General features: G+C 38.5%; 1 protein-coding gene across 1 annotated transcript in view; it reads right to left on the minus strand.

Annotated features, from left to right (window-relative positions):
* Positions 1-1,874: 1,874 nt before the first annotated feature.
* Positions 1,875-14,416, minus strand: part of FBLIM1 (filamin binding LIM protein 1) — a 36,254-nt gene continuing 23,712 nt past the window's right edge. The window contains exons 8-9 of the mRNA XM_074306182.1: positions 6,267-6,384; positions 1,875-2,263 (exon numbers count right to left, since the gene is read on the minus strand). Coding sequence (XP_074162283.1) covers positions 2,150-2,263; positions 6,267-6,384 — 232 coding nt within the window. The 3' untranslated portion in view covers positions 1,875-2,149. The remainder of the gene's footprint in view (positions 2,264-6,266; positions 6,385-14,416) is intronic.

Raw genomic sequence — 14,416 nt, forward strand, 5'->3', positions numbered from 1 at the left:
TTACTTAAACTCTCTAGGGAGAGACAATGGACAAAAACAAGTTGGAAAAAGATTAAAGGGCTAGGTAAAGTGTGGGGTGGTGTTTGGAGCTCCCGGCCTTACCTTTCAATGGGAGGAGAGTGTAGGTATGAGGTGGAGTCCCAAGGCTAAAGGAATTTTGCCTGATGGCAAAGGTTTTCCCAATAATAAACTTCCCAGGAGGAGAGAGAAAAGTCTCCAGCCTCTAGGGAAAGAATCCATGTAAGGGCTGAAGGTCAGGCTGGAGCTTAAACAGCTTAGGCCAGAGTGATGACCTGTCTCTCAAGAAGTTCTCAGAGGAATGTTGGGATGGAAGGGAAGGAGAAAAAGATCCATAAGTCAGGAGGAAACAGAAGGAGATTCATGAGTGAGACCGTCATACACCCAATCCCTGAAGTCTTTACTCCAGGAGGCCTCAAAGGGCTGGCTTGTGGGAGAGCAAGGGGACATTGTCTCTGTCCCCTGCAGTTCCCTGTGAACAACTCCAGGTCCTCTGACTTTCCTGGCTCCTCCTCACTAGCAAATTTCCTTTATCTGTCCTTTATCTGGCAAAGACAAAGGAGCTTCCCCAGGAGAAAGCAGACCATTGCTCAGGGTGGCCAGCCATGACAACATAAACCAGGGGCTTTTCCAAGTTGTGAGATCATGGACTATTGCTTCTGGTCAACATTCTCATTTTGTGCAGGAAGAAAATGAGCACCAGACAAATAAAAGGTGTTTAAGGTAACGTGACAAGTTAAACAGCAAAAGCAAAATTCAAATCCAGGTCTCCTGACCTCCAGATCTTTCCTCTGTGCCCTTTTCCTTCCCTTTTTCCTTCTTCCTCTCATTTTTTCCTTCCTTCCTTCTTTTTCCTTCCCTCCTTCCTTCCCTTCCTCTTTCCTTTCCTTCTTCCCTCCCTCCTTTTTCTTTCCCTCCCTCTTTCTTTCCTTCCCTTTTCCCTTTTTCTTTCCCTCCCTCCCTCCTTTCTTTTTCTTTCCCTCCTCCCTTCTTTCTTTCCTTTTCTTTCTCCTTCCTTCCTTCCCTCCCTCTCTCCTTTTCTTCCTCCCTCCCTCCTTTTTCTTTCCCTCTCTTTCTTCCCTCCCTCCCTTTTTCCTTCCTTCCCTCCTTCCTTTCTTTTTCTCTTTCCTTCTTTCCTTCCTTCTTTCTTTTTTCTCTTCTCTTCTTCCTTCCTTCCTTTCTTTCTTTGTTTCTTTTTCTTCCTTCCTTCCTTCCTTTCTTCTTCCTCCTTCCTCCCTTCCTTTCTTCTTCCTCCCTTCCTTTCTTCTTCCTCCCTTCCTTCTTCCTTCCTTCCTTTCTTCTTCCTCCTTCCTCCCTCCCTTTCTTCTTCCTCCCTTCCTTTCTTCTTCCTTCCTTCCTTCCTTCCTTCCCTCCCTCCCTCCCTCCCTCCTTCCTCCATTCTTTTCTCCCTCCTTTCATTTTTTTCTTTCCTTCCCTAATAGATGGAGACAACCAAACTCTCATGGAGAAAAGATCCCTCACTTCAGAATGGGAGGCATAAAACAACAGATAATATGCAGGGAATATGAATACATGGGGGTCCTCCTCATGCCTTGAGCAGCATCACCCCGGGGGGGGGGGGGAAGGAAAGATCAGAGGATTTCTTTTTAGACTCAGGAGGGACTTTAGATAGAATCTGATCAAACCCCTTCATTTTACAAATGAGGGACTTAAGGACCAGAGAGATAAAGGGATTTGTCCATAGTCACACAGCTAAGTGGCAGAGCCTGATCTTGAAGCCAGATCTCTTGTCTCCTAAGCCAGAGTTCTTCCAATTAGTCCTCAAGGGCAAGGGCTTTCTTTTGCTTCTTTTTGTATCCCCAGTGCTTAGCGCAGTGCCAGGCACAAAGTAGTTGCTTAACAAATTTTTATTGATGATTCATTGATACCATGCTGCTTTCTCTCAAGCTAGAGATATAAGTTTGAGGATTGAGGGGAGTTCCCATCACTCTTTTCAGGTCTCTCTGGTAATCCTACAGACAGGCAGCTCTCTGGGGCTTAGGATAGCTTCTGCAACAGTAGGTGAAGAAGGGAAACTGAGGTTGTCAAGGACATGGAAAAAACCTCCAGGTAGGAGCCATCACGAATGCTCATTTCTCTGAGATTGGGGCCAGGTGCCCAAGTAGTGCCTTCAGCAACATCCTGCTGCACTGCGCTTGACATGACATGGTTTGCAGAAGAGGTGGTCATTCAGCGGGTAACAGCCTTGGTCAGTGGGCTCAACAGACAGCGGGACCCTGCAATCCTGAAAAAGAGGAGGATTCCAGCTAAGACCAGTCAGCTTGGGATAGCCTTCCAATGACAATTCCAAAAGCATTATTGAGTTACCACCTCCATGCAAGGCTCTGGGCTACTGCTGAAATACACACATGGAAAAGATAGGGGCGGCCCTCAAGGAGCTTATAATCTACTAGCTAATAACATCTTCCCTTCCTTTCCTTAGGGTTTATAGACTACTATTCTCACAACAGTCAGGTACAACCCTCCTTTGGTCAGCAAGGACATTATAGCTCAGAGACAGTGATTTGCTCAGCTAGTAAGTATCAGAAGCAGAATTTGAACCCAAGTTTCCAGAATCAGTGATCTAAATACCCCTCCCTATTTCCTATTTATCAGTAACCCTTATTAGTTATGAAAACTTGGGCAAATGATTTCACTTCTATGGGGCTCCGTTTCCCCTTCAGTAAAATGAGATTAAACACAATGATCTTCAATGTTCATTCTACAAACTTTCCTCCCTCTCTCCCAGTGGTATGCTGATAAATATTTAACAACTGGCTCTCTGGGGGAAAACACACAAATATGTCTAGGATACACTTTTAAATTTAATCTGAATAATTAATGTTTTATTATATTACTTTCTTAAGTATAAGAAATAAAGCAATAACTCCAATAATCCTAGTATTTTCTGATCGAACATGTAGCCTTCATCAACTAACTCATTAGCTAGATCAGTGTACAAATCACCCTGGCTCTCTGAGCCTCCATTTTTACATCTGCAAAATGAAGATATTAATATTCACACCATCAACCTTATAGAATCATTTATGTAGAGATGGAAGGGACCGTAGGGGCCATCTAATTTAACCTCATTTTACTGAAGAATAAACTAGCACTCAGAAAGCTTTGTCCAAGGTCACACAGGAAGTAAGTAAGGTCTTCATGAGTTGTTGCACCTGGGGAAAATTCACTCATAGGATTTAAAACTGGCCTAGATCTTAAAGGTTATCTAATTCAACTTCTTTATTTTAGAGAATACGAAATTAAGGATCATAAAGATGGAGACGCTTGGATAATATGCTGGAGGTCAGCTTCTATAGGTTTTCCTAGAGATGGTTGTTAAATTTTCAGTGTGAACATTGCCATCCACAAAATGGGATCCTACAAATCCGGGGCTAAATTCATTGTTGTATTGACTATATAGATTAAGGAAGTGATTGGGGGAAATGCTAATATTGGAGATTACACTTCAAAGTAGATTGTGATTCCAAGTTTTGGCCGATAAAAACCATTTATCAGCACACCACCATGATGTCACACAAGTAGCAAGTGACAAAGGAACCAAGATTCTCAGACTCCAATCCATTGCCCAGATCTTTTATAATCATCCTATTCCTGGTTGGTTAGAGTACCCTCTTGTGTTCCCACTGTGTAATAGCACTTTGGGTCTTGAATAAGGATATAATACAGTTTGAATTATGATTCAACTCAATGCAACAGGCATTTATTAAGCTCCTTTTATATGCCAGTCATTGTGTTAGTCCTTGAAGGACACAAAGACAAAAAAAAAAAAAAAAAAAAAGGAACTGTCTCTAGAAAGTGTCTTCAGCGGCTTATATTCTATTGAATTTGTAATTTATGTTCACAATATTAATTCTCTATTTATCATGACAAGAATTATAGATTCTTGGAGTTCAAAAGAACCTTTAGAGCTATCTCTTTCAATACTTAGCAGAAATTTGAATCCCACTGGTTCTGATTCTGCCCTCTTAAGTTACACACCATTTCCCACACAAATCAGCTCTAAAATTATCCAAATAAGTCCATCCATACTTCATCGGGTAGAATAAACACAGAATTTGTCGTCAGAAAACCAGAGTTCAAAGTCCAGCTCTGCCAAAGGCATGAAACTAGTCATTCTGGCTCTTGAAGCAAGCGCAGTGTACCCTGAAATCAACTTTAGATCCCAGAGTCTAAATGTCCTCAAACATGACTAAAGCATGTGCCCTAGTTACAGCTCTGAGCTTGGCTTCTGAGACAAATCTCTCTTTTCCTTATTTGAAAAATGAGAGAAATGTCAGCTAAATGATCTCGAAGGGACCTTCCTGATTTAAAACAGATGACTCCTAGTAATAGGAAGCTTACTACTTTATAAGGCAGTACATTTTACTTTTTACTCTAGTTTTTAAGAAGCCCTTCTTCATGTTTTCCTCCTTCACACTTCAAAAACTATTCTGATGAGCAAAAACAAGGCCATAGAATCACCATGATTGCCTTAGCTTTGAAAAAGAAACTCCAACACAGTCTGGTTCTCCCCAACCCAGCCCCCAGTCAGCATTTTGCAAATACAGACCATTGATCAAAGAAGTCTTAAATGTTGATGTGTCCCTGTTAAATGAGACAGAATCCAAAACCCAAGACTGTTTCCTAACCCTCCCTGACTGTTCCAGCTCATAATATGACCTAGCATGAACTGGATAAACTTAAAAAAAATTTTTCAATAGTATTTTATTTTTCCAAATACATGTAAAAATAGTTTTTCAACATTCATTTTGTAAGACTAAGTTACAAAATTTTCTTCTTCCCTCTCCAAGACAGCAAGTAATCTGATATAGGTTAAATATGTGCAATTCTTTTAAACATATTTTCATATTTTTCATGTTGTGCAAGAAAAATTGAGCTGGATAATCTGAATTTTAGTCTCTCCAGAGACAGCATACACACATAATGGTTCCACAAGAGCAAGTTCTTTGTTCCAACCGGGGTAGAAAAGGAGAATATAAAGCTGTGTATCCTTGCTACTGGAGAACCCACTAATGTTCAGTAAGCATTGATTCCATGCCCATTAGTTCTAGTCACTTGGTATAGTAAGACAAAAACAAAACAAACTTTACCCACAAGGACATTATTTGTTTACTGGGGATTTGGTCTTCTTCCAGAAAACTGTAATACTTCTTGCCCTCCCTCAAATGCCTCAAGCCTTTGCTCCTATTGTTTCCTATGTGGGCAACACTCTTTCCTTTTAGTTTGCTGAATGATTACCCAGCCTTTTAATGGCCAAATCAAAATTAGGAAGCCTTCCCTAATCCCTCTCTCCAATAAAAATATTGTCCCCAAGCCCTCATATGGCATTTAAAAAATCACACACATTCTAATGTACTTGTATATAATATTGTGTCTGGATAGATTCATGTATGTATATATGTGTGTATATATATATATATACACACATGTACAATACATACATATTTATATACATATATGAGCACATATGCATATATATAATTTTCAGACTTGTCTGACCCTCTGTGACCCCATTTTGTGGCTTTCTTGCAAAATCACTGGAGTAGTTTGTCATTTTCTTTTCCAGCTTATTTTATAGATGGAGAAACTGATGGGGTTAAGGGACTTGCCTAGGGCCACACAGCTATAAGAATCTGAGGCTGGATTTGAACTCCTGAAAATGAGTTCCAAGCTGTATACACATATGGAACACACACACACACACACACACACACATGAACATATATATGAATACATAACCCATATATACACACAATATACAACATGCATGTACATTCACACATATACATGAAGATATTTAACTAGGGAGAGCGCATGATGTCTTACATAGACTTAGTTTACGGCTCTTGAATAGAATTAATGATCTCTGCTTGTATCTTATCTCCTTCCCAAACTGAAAATCCAAGGAAGAGAATACATGTAATAAAACAGAAAGAACGGTAATTCTGGAAATCACAGGACCTGGATTCAAATCCCGATTATTTCCTATGCAATTAGGAATCAATTTCCTTGGATTCCAGAGTTCCTTCATATATAAAAGGATCAGCTTTGGACTGCTCAGGTCTCATCCACTTCTACCTTTGCAATTCTAAGGCAGAGACCACCTAATAGCCCAAACTTCCTACCCTTCCTGGGCATAGGTGGTGAGCACCCAAAGAATAATGAATGCAGGGATTGGAAGTCTCATTTTCATAGCCAGCAGGTTTCCGAGTTCTTACACCTACCTCACACCTGTAGCAGTTTTCATGGAAATTCCGTCCCATGCATTCGATTTTGAATGCATCCTTTCCATCTCTGGGAATGATTGGCTTCTCACAAATGCTGCATACGGGGGCAAATTTCCTGGCAGAAGAAAGGAAAGGAAGCAGGCAATCACAGCAATTAGCATTTGGAATTCATAGACCGATTACACTCAGCCTGCATGTGGCTGTGTCTCTGGGGATGCTTGTGGAACCCAGACCACTGACATCTCTGTTTTCCCTTGCTGGAGATGAGGGGAGAGATCTGTGTAATTAGCTGCACTTTTCTCAGGGTATAATTTCCCTGGGATGAGACAGTAGCTGGAAAGCTAGTTGGCTTGAAGGAAGAAGGGGAGAAATGTCATGTGTTCTAAAGTCACAGTGAAGCTGAGACAAAGAAAATCAGGAATAAACCATGTGAGCAGCTGCCTAGGGCACAGTGCAAACTAGAAGAGCAACTGCAGCCAATTATCCCCTTTTATAAATAAGCACTATCATTTTTATAAAAAAATTTCATTTTTAAAAATTCTAAATTTAACCCCCCCAGATGGTTATTTTTACTTAAAAAAAAAAAAAAAGGCTACAAAAAGGATTGCATATGTCTGGATTTCTATTCTATATTGCTTGCTTTAGAGGGAGAAAAATTCTATACATTACTTTAAAAAGTGACATTTTGGCTTCTCTCTGTGTATTTTTAATAGTTAGAATATATATAGTGCTTTAATGTTTAAGGCACTTTACCAAAAAAAAATTCTGGGACATTTAACAGGTGAACTAACTAATGCAGAGAATAAGATCAACATAATAAATATTTCTGGCTAGATTGGACCCCCGGTGTTTCTAACCTGATCCACTATTCAATCCACTCTGCCCTCTAGTGGCTTGATTCAATAGCCTTCTTTAAATGGCATAGGTTCTTTCACCTCCCACTTAAAAACAAGAATGTAAAATCAAGCAAGGAGAATATTAAATGTAATTTTTAAAACTGCAGATATGTTAATGCCAGAAAATAGCAATCTCTATGGGACAAAGGGATGCTCTTTGTGTTCATAGGGAAATTCCTTCACCCTAATGAACCTCCATTTCCTTAGTCAATAAATATTGATTAAATATCTACTAGATGCCAGATACTGTGCCAAGCTCTGAGGATATAAAAAGAGACAAAGGGCAGTTTCTGCTCTCAAGGGACTCACAATATAATGGGGGAACAAATAAACAAATATATGCAAACAAGCTAAATTTAGGATAAATATGAAATAATTGAGATAGCTATTTGACCTTGGGCAAGTCATGTAACTTCAATTGCTTCGGCAACAAAAAAAAAAGGAAGGAAGGAAGGAAGGAAAGAAAGAAAGAAAGAAAGAAAGAAAGAAAGAAAGAAAGAAAGAAAGAAAGAAAGAAAGAAAGAAAGAAAGAAAGAAAGAAAGAAAGAAAGAAAGAAAGAAAGAAAGAAAGAAAGAAAAAAGGAAAAAAGGAAGGAAGAAAAAAAAAGAAAGAGAAAGAAAGAAGGAAAGAAAGAAAGGAAGAAGGAAGGAAGGAAAGAAAAAAGAAAGAAGAAAGGAAAGAAGGAAAGAAAGAAAGGAAGAAGGAAGGAAGGAAAGAACAAAGAAAGAAAGAAAGAAAGAAAGAAAGAAAGAAAGAAAGAAAGAAAGAAAGAAAGAAAGAAAGAAAGAAAGAAAGAAGGAAAGAAAGAAAGAAAGAAAGAAAGAAAGAAAGAAAGAAAGAAAGAAAAAAGGAAAAAAAGGAAGGAAGAAAAAAAAGAAAGAGAAAGAAAGAAGGAAAGAAAGAAAGGAAGAAGGAAGGAAGGAAAGAAAAAAGAAAGAAGAAAGGAAAGAAGGAAAGAAAGAAAGGAAGAAGGAAGGAAGGAAAGAACAAAGAAAGAAGAAAGGAAAGAAGGAAAGAAAGGAAGAAAAATAAATCATTGGTATAGAAAACATCTTTTGTTGTTTAGACATATTGGATCTTTGTGACCTCATTTGGTGTTTGTTTGTTTTTTTTTTGTTTGTTTGTTTGTTTTTTTTGACAAAGATATTAAAGTGGTTTGTCATTTCCTTTTCTAGCTCATTTTTCAGATGAGGAAACTGAGGAAAAGAGGGTATCTGAGCACTATATAGCTGACTTCAGAACTGAACTCTATCTACTTCATCACCTAGCTGCCTCACTAGAAATAAGAAGGATTGGGAACAACTTTTTGTAGAAGATAGGATTTTAGAGAGATTTTTAAAGTCAGACTTACATGTACTGATGCAAAGTGACTTGAGTAGAACATTGTATCGAGTAACAGCAATATGGTAACAATGATCAACTGTGAGTTAGCTACTTTGATCAATACAATGATGCAAGAAAATTCCAAAAAAGATTCATGATGAAAAAAAAAAAAATGCTATCTACCTCCACAGAAAAAACTGATGAATTCTGAGTGCAGGCTGAAACATAGTTTATTTAATTTTCTTCCTTTTGTTTTGGCAACATAGCTAATATGGAAATATGTTTTCTATGATTTCACATGTATAACTATAGAGCTAGTCTTCTCAAGAATAATGAAGGACTAGAGGGAGAAAATTTGGGATTCAAAATTTTATTAAAACGAATAAATAAATAAAATGTTTTTTAAAAGAAAGTCATGGAGGTCAGTAGTCACGATTCAGGAAAAAGCTCATCCAAGATATGGGGAAGAGCCAAGATATGAAATGTTTCTGTGGAACAGCCAGGAGGCCAGTGTCACTTATTGGATATTTATTGGAGAATAAAATGTAAGAAGACTGGAAAGATAGGAGGAGGTTATGTTATAAAGGGCTTTGAATACCAAAAAGTATTTTGTATTTGCTTCAGAAAGTGATAAGGAGCCAGTAGAATTTCCTGAATAGGGGAAAACATGATTGAACCTTAGGAAATCACCTTAGTGTCTAAATGGAGGATAGACTGGAGTGGGAAAAGGCTATTTTTTTTTTTTTTAATAATTTTTTTTCCAATTACACATAGACACAATTTGTAACTTTTTTTTTAAAGTTTGAGTTCCATATTTATATTATATCAGATTGCTTGCATCTTGGGGACAAAGGAGGTAAGGGAAGGAGGGAGGAACTTTTGGATTTTCAACAAAAATGAATGTTGGAAAAATACAATATTATTGAAAATTTCAAAAAATAAAGTTTGTGCTCCAAATTCTCCCTCCACATACACAGGGAGAGCAATTTAATAGAGGTTATACATGTACAACCATGCAAAATGTATTTCCTTATAAGTCATTCTGTGAAAGACCCCCCCCCCCCCCAAAATCACTTTGAAAAATGAAGAAAGTGAAAAATAGTGTGCTTCAATCTATATTCAGAGTGTTCTTTCTTTGGAAGTAGATAGCATTTTTCATCAAGAGTCCTTTGGAGCTGTCTTGAATCTTTGTAGGGCTAAGAATAGCTAAGTCACTCACAGTTTATATTGCTATTACTATGTACAATGATCTAATTCTGTTCATTTCACTTAATGTCAGTAAAGTTTTTTTTTCTGAAATTATCCTGCTCATCATTTTTTATAGCACAATAATATTTCATTACAATCATATACCACAACTAGTTTAGCTATTCGCCAATAGATGGGCCTCCCTTCAATTTCCAATTCTTTGCTGCCACAAAAAACAAACATACAAGCAAAACTCTTGCTATAAACATTTTTTTTTTGTACAAACAGATCCTCTTCCCTTTAAAAATGTTTTTTTTGGGTATTGGCAATGGTGTTGCTAGGTCAAAGGGTATGCACAGTTTTATAGCCCTTTGGACATAGTTCCTTATCTCCATAGTTTCATGCTCTCCAGAATAGTTGGTCAGTTCACAACTCAATCAACAATGCATTGGTGTCCCAATTTTTCCACATCCCTTCCAACATTTATCATTTTCATAGAAGAGAGGGAAAAAACATTGAGGAAATTGGAAAGAGAAGGGGGTAAGGGTTGATAGAAGATAAGGTAGTGGGTGGGGTGAGTTAAGAGAAAAAGAAAGGGGTGATAGGAGATAAGGTAGGGGGAAGGTGGGTAAAAAAAATACTATTAAGGACAGGATGGAAAGAGACAACAAAAGTATATTCAGAGGAGAAAATAGGATGAAGGGATAAACAGAACTGGTAATCGTAACTGTGAATGTGAATGGGATGAATTCTCCCATAAAAGGGAAGTGAATTAAAAAACAGAATTGTAATATTTTCCTTTTCTGTCATATTAGTAGGTATGGGGCAGGCAGACTTACCAGCAGCTATTGCAATAATCTAGTAGTGAGGTGATCAGAACCTGTTCCAGAATGGTGACAATGTCAGAGGGATATTATAAAGATTAAATCAACAGATCCTGGCAACAGATTGGATATGGTGGGGGAAGGAAGGAAGAGAATGAGGAATCCAGGATGACTCCTGGGCTGGAAGCCTGAGGGACTAGATGGATGATGTGGTCTTCTACAGTAATAAGGAAGGTATGAGGAGAGAGTTTGGGGGGAAAGATAAGTTCAGTGTGGGGCATATTGAAATTAAGAATCAAGTTTGAGATGTTTGGGAGGCAGTTGGAGGGCAGCAGAGAGGTTGTGGCAGGATTTGAAAATTATCAGCATAGAGTTGGCCATTAAATACATGGGAGCTGATGACATCACCAAGTGAAGTCCTATAGAGTACCTAAGGGCCCAGGACAGAATCCTGAGAGACCCATGGGGTTAGAGGGAGTGATCTGGAAGAGAAAAAAGCAAAGGAGACTGAGGAGAGGTCAGAGAGGTAAGAGGAGAACCTGGAGAACATAGGATTTGAGAATAATAGTGAATAAATGAGCATTTATAAAGTGCATATTGTATGTAAATTAAAAAGACAGTCTGGTCTCAAGGAGAACTCATCCTAATGGGGATGATAAGACAAAAGAAGTCTTAGTTTCAAATAAGAAGGACACTTTATCTTTTCCCCAAAATCCTTTCCACTCTTCCTTATTACTTTTTTTTTTCTTTTCTGTTTTCTTTCTGACGCAATTGGGGTTAAGTGACTTGCCCAGGGTCACACAGCTAAGACTTGTTAAATGTCTGAGGCCAGATTTGAACTCAGGTGCTCCTGACTCCAGGGCTGGTGCTTTATCCACTGCACTACCTACCTACCTGCCCCTTCCCTATTACTCTCAAGGATTTTGAGTCACCTAGGCTTGCAACCCTACTGTTATCTTGTTTCATTCCTTTTACTCACTTCATACTATCACATCTTATCATACCTACTTACCCAACAAATAGCTCTCATATACACCCCCTCCTTCTTTCCTCTGCCAATGCTCTGGAGAAGGCCATCATCTCACACCTGGATACTGCAATAAGCTGTTGATGGGTCTCTCCATTTCTACCCATCCTCAATTCATTCACCAAAGAGATTTTTCAAAAGACTTTGGTCTGACCACAACCCCCAATCCCCAATAAATTTAAGTGACTCCCTATTACCTCCGGATCAAATATAAAATCCTGTATGTCATCATACCTAGTCCCTTCCTACCTTTCCATCTTTATTCATCTTCCTTCCTTCTAGTTATTCTCCAATTCTGTGGCATTGGCCTCCTTGCTCTCCAGACACTCCATCCCCCTTCCCCATTCTTACCTCTGATTCTAAAAATCTCTGGCTTCTTTAAGATTTAGTTCAAAGGCCACTTTCTTCACTTTTCTCAACCTCCCAAATGGTAGTAGCTTCCCTTTTGAGATTCCCAGCCATTGAGTCTACAAGGGACTAAATTCTAAGGACACAGCTAGTTATTTGCATGTTTTCTCCATTAGAATTTGAGCCCTTGGGGCTATTTTTTGCCTTTCCCTATTTATTAAGATAGAATCTGATTTGTTCAGTTATTCAGTCATTTTTCGTCATGACTGACTCTTCATGATCCCATTTGGGGTTTTCTCTACAAAGATACTGAAATGCTTTGCCATTTCCTTCTCTTTATTTTACAGAGGGGGAAACTGAGGCAGATAGGGTTTAGTGACTTGCCCAGGATTACATAGCTAGCAAGTATCTGAGGCTGGATTTGAACTCATGAAGATCAGTTTTCCTGATCCCAAGCTCAGTGCTTTATGCATTATGGTGCCCCTAGTGTAGGAAGCCTTTAAACAGTGGCACAGAGGTGCTTAGTCAATATTGATTGATTGACTGGTTATAGACTGGTACAATGGAAAGAGTTTCCTAATTCTGATCCTGATTCAAATAACAAAGGCAAAAACCCGATTTTTCCAAATACTAACTCTGATGGTCACCTCTCGTTCCAAATAATTTTCACTGGTTCCCTTAAGCAATTCTCCCTTCTCTGACCCTTTGATTTCCTCTCCCACACTTAATTGTGTCCTGTTGGGAAAATTCCTGGGCCTCAGTTTATTAGTCTGTAAAATGAAAAAGTCAGACTAAGTCCTTGTCATGCCAACTCAGAATTGGCAGAAAAAACAGTGTGTTTGGAGCCAGGTTAATTGGTTAGAATCCTGCCTCAAGCTGTTTACAACCTGGACAATTTGTATTAACTCTCTGGGCCTCAGTTCTGTTGGTACAGTCTCCTTTCTTTAATAGCCCCAAGAAGTTTCTTCTAGAATACCCTCAGTGATGGAGAGTTCACATGCTCCATTGATAAATGATCAAAAGATATGATCTACGCCCAAAGGGCTACAAATTCATACCTATCTTTTGACCTAACAACACCACCACTAGGAATGAATTCCAAAGAGATTTTACAAAAAAGGAAAAGGACCTATATGTACAAAAATATTCATAGCAGCTCTCTTTTCAGGACAAAACAATTGGAAATTGAGGGAATGCCCATCAATTGGGGAATGGCTGAATAATTTGTGGTTTGTGATTATGATGAAATGTTATTGTTCCGTGGGAAATGATCAATAGGATGCTTTCAGAAAAAACAGCTGGAAAGTCCTCCAAAATTCAAGCAAAGTGAAATGGATTGTATACAAAATAATAGCAACGGTCCAGGATGATCAGCTATAAATGACTTTGTCCTTCTCAGCAGTCCAATGATCCATAACTACTCTGATGGACTTATGATGAAAAATCCTTTCCATATCCAGAGAAGGAACTGATGGTGTCTGCATACAGATCAAAGCATTCTCTATGTATGTATGTGTGCTTTATTTTTCTTGAGGATTTTTTTTTTTTTAGGGTCTTTCACAACATGACTTTTATGGAAATGTTTTGCATAACTTCGCATGTGGGATTGGGGATGGGGATAAAGGAAAAAATCTGGAACTGAAAAGTTTTAAAAACATATGTAAAAATTATTTTAAATGTAACTGGGGAAAATATTAAATTAATTAGTTAAAAATATTAAGAATTAAAAAGAGGAAATATCCAATTAGATTTTTTAAAATGATGGGGAACTCATTCCTGTTAAGGAATGTTAAGGGGTCTCCTAAACTTGTAACAAATCTGGTTTTCACATAAGTTCCACAAAGTTATGATTTCCTGTTGACATTACATCACAATGTAGTGTGTTTCATTATCAACTAGCTCTAATTTTTTAGGATGATCTTTCTTGTGCTATGAGGAAATTGCCTTAGGGCAGTTATTAAAGGCTGTTCATTCATTCAATGGATGTTCATTCATTCATTCATTTTTTTTTTTTTGAGGCAATTGTGGTTAAGTGACTTGCCAGTGTCACACAGTAAGTGTTAAATGTCTGAGGTCACAATGGAACTCAGATCCTTCTGACTCCAGAGCCAGTGTTCTATCCACTTCACCGCCTCACTACCCAAATCTATTCACTGAGAGAGAAACTTGAGGAAGAAGTGTAGTTGAGGATGTCTTCAGGGAGTCAAGGCCAGAAAAAGACATGGCTGCCTGGATATGGTGGCCCATGCCTCTGATCCCCCTGCCATGGAGGAGGATGAGGAGGTGGATTTTTTGAGCTGGGGATTTCAAGGCCAAAAAGATGGCCTCATTAAGTCCAAAGAAGCTCCTGGAGCAGGAAGTCTCTAGGTTTCCCTATGAAGGGTGAAATGTCCCAGTCAGAAACACCCAGCTTCTGTGCTGATCAGCAGTGGGAACTGGCCAGGAGGTATGTCTGTACTTCTAACTTGGGTGCAATAGGGAGGCCCAGCTTAAAAATAATAATAAATTTATTTTAAATTTTAAAATAAAATTTTTTAAAA

This window comes from Sminthopsis crassicaudata, chromosome 3, assembly GCF_048593235.1.
Source record: "Sminthopsis crassicaudata isolate SCR6 chromosome 3, ASM4859323v1, whole genome shotgun sequence".
In the NCBI taxonomy this organism is placed as follows: domain Eukaryota; kingdom Metazoa; phylum Chordata; class Mammalia; order Dasyuromorphia; family Dasyuridae; genus Sminthopsis; species Sminthopsis crassicaudata.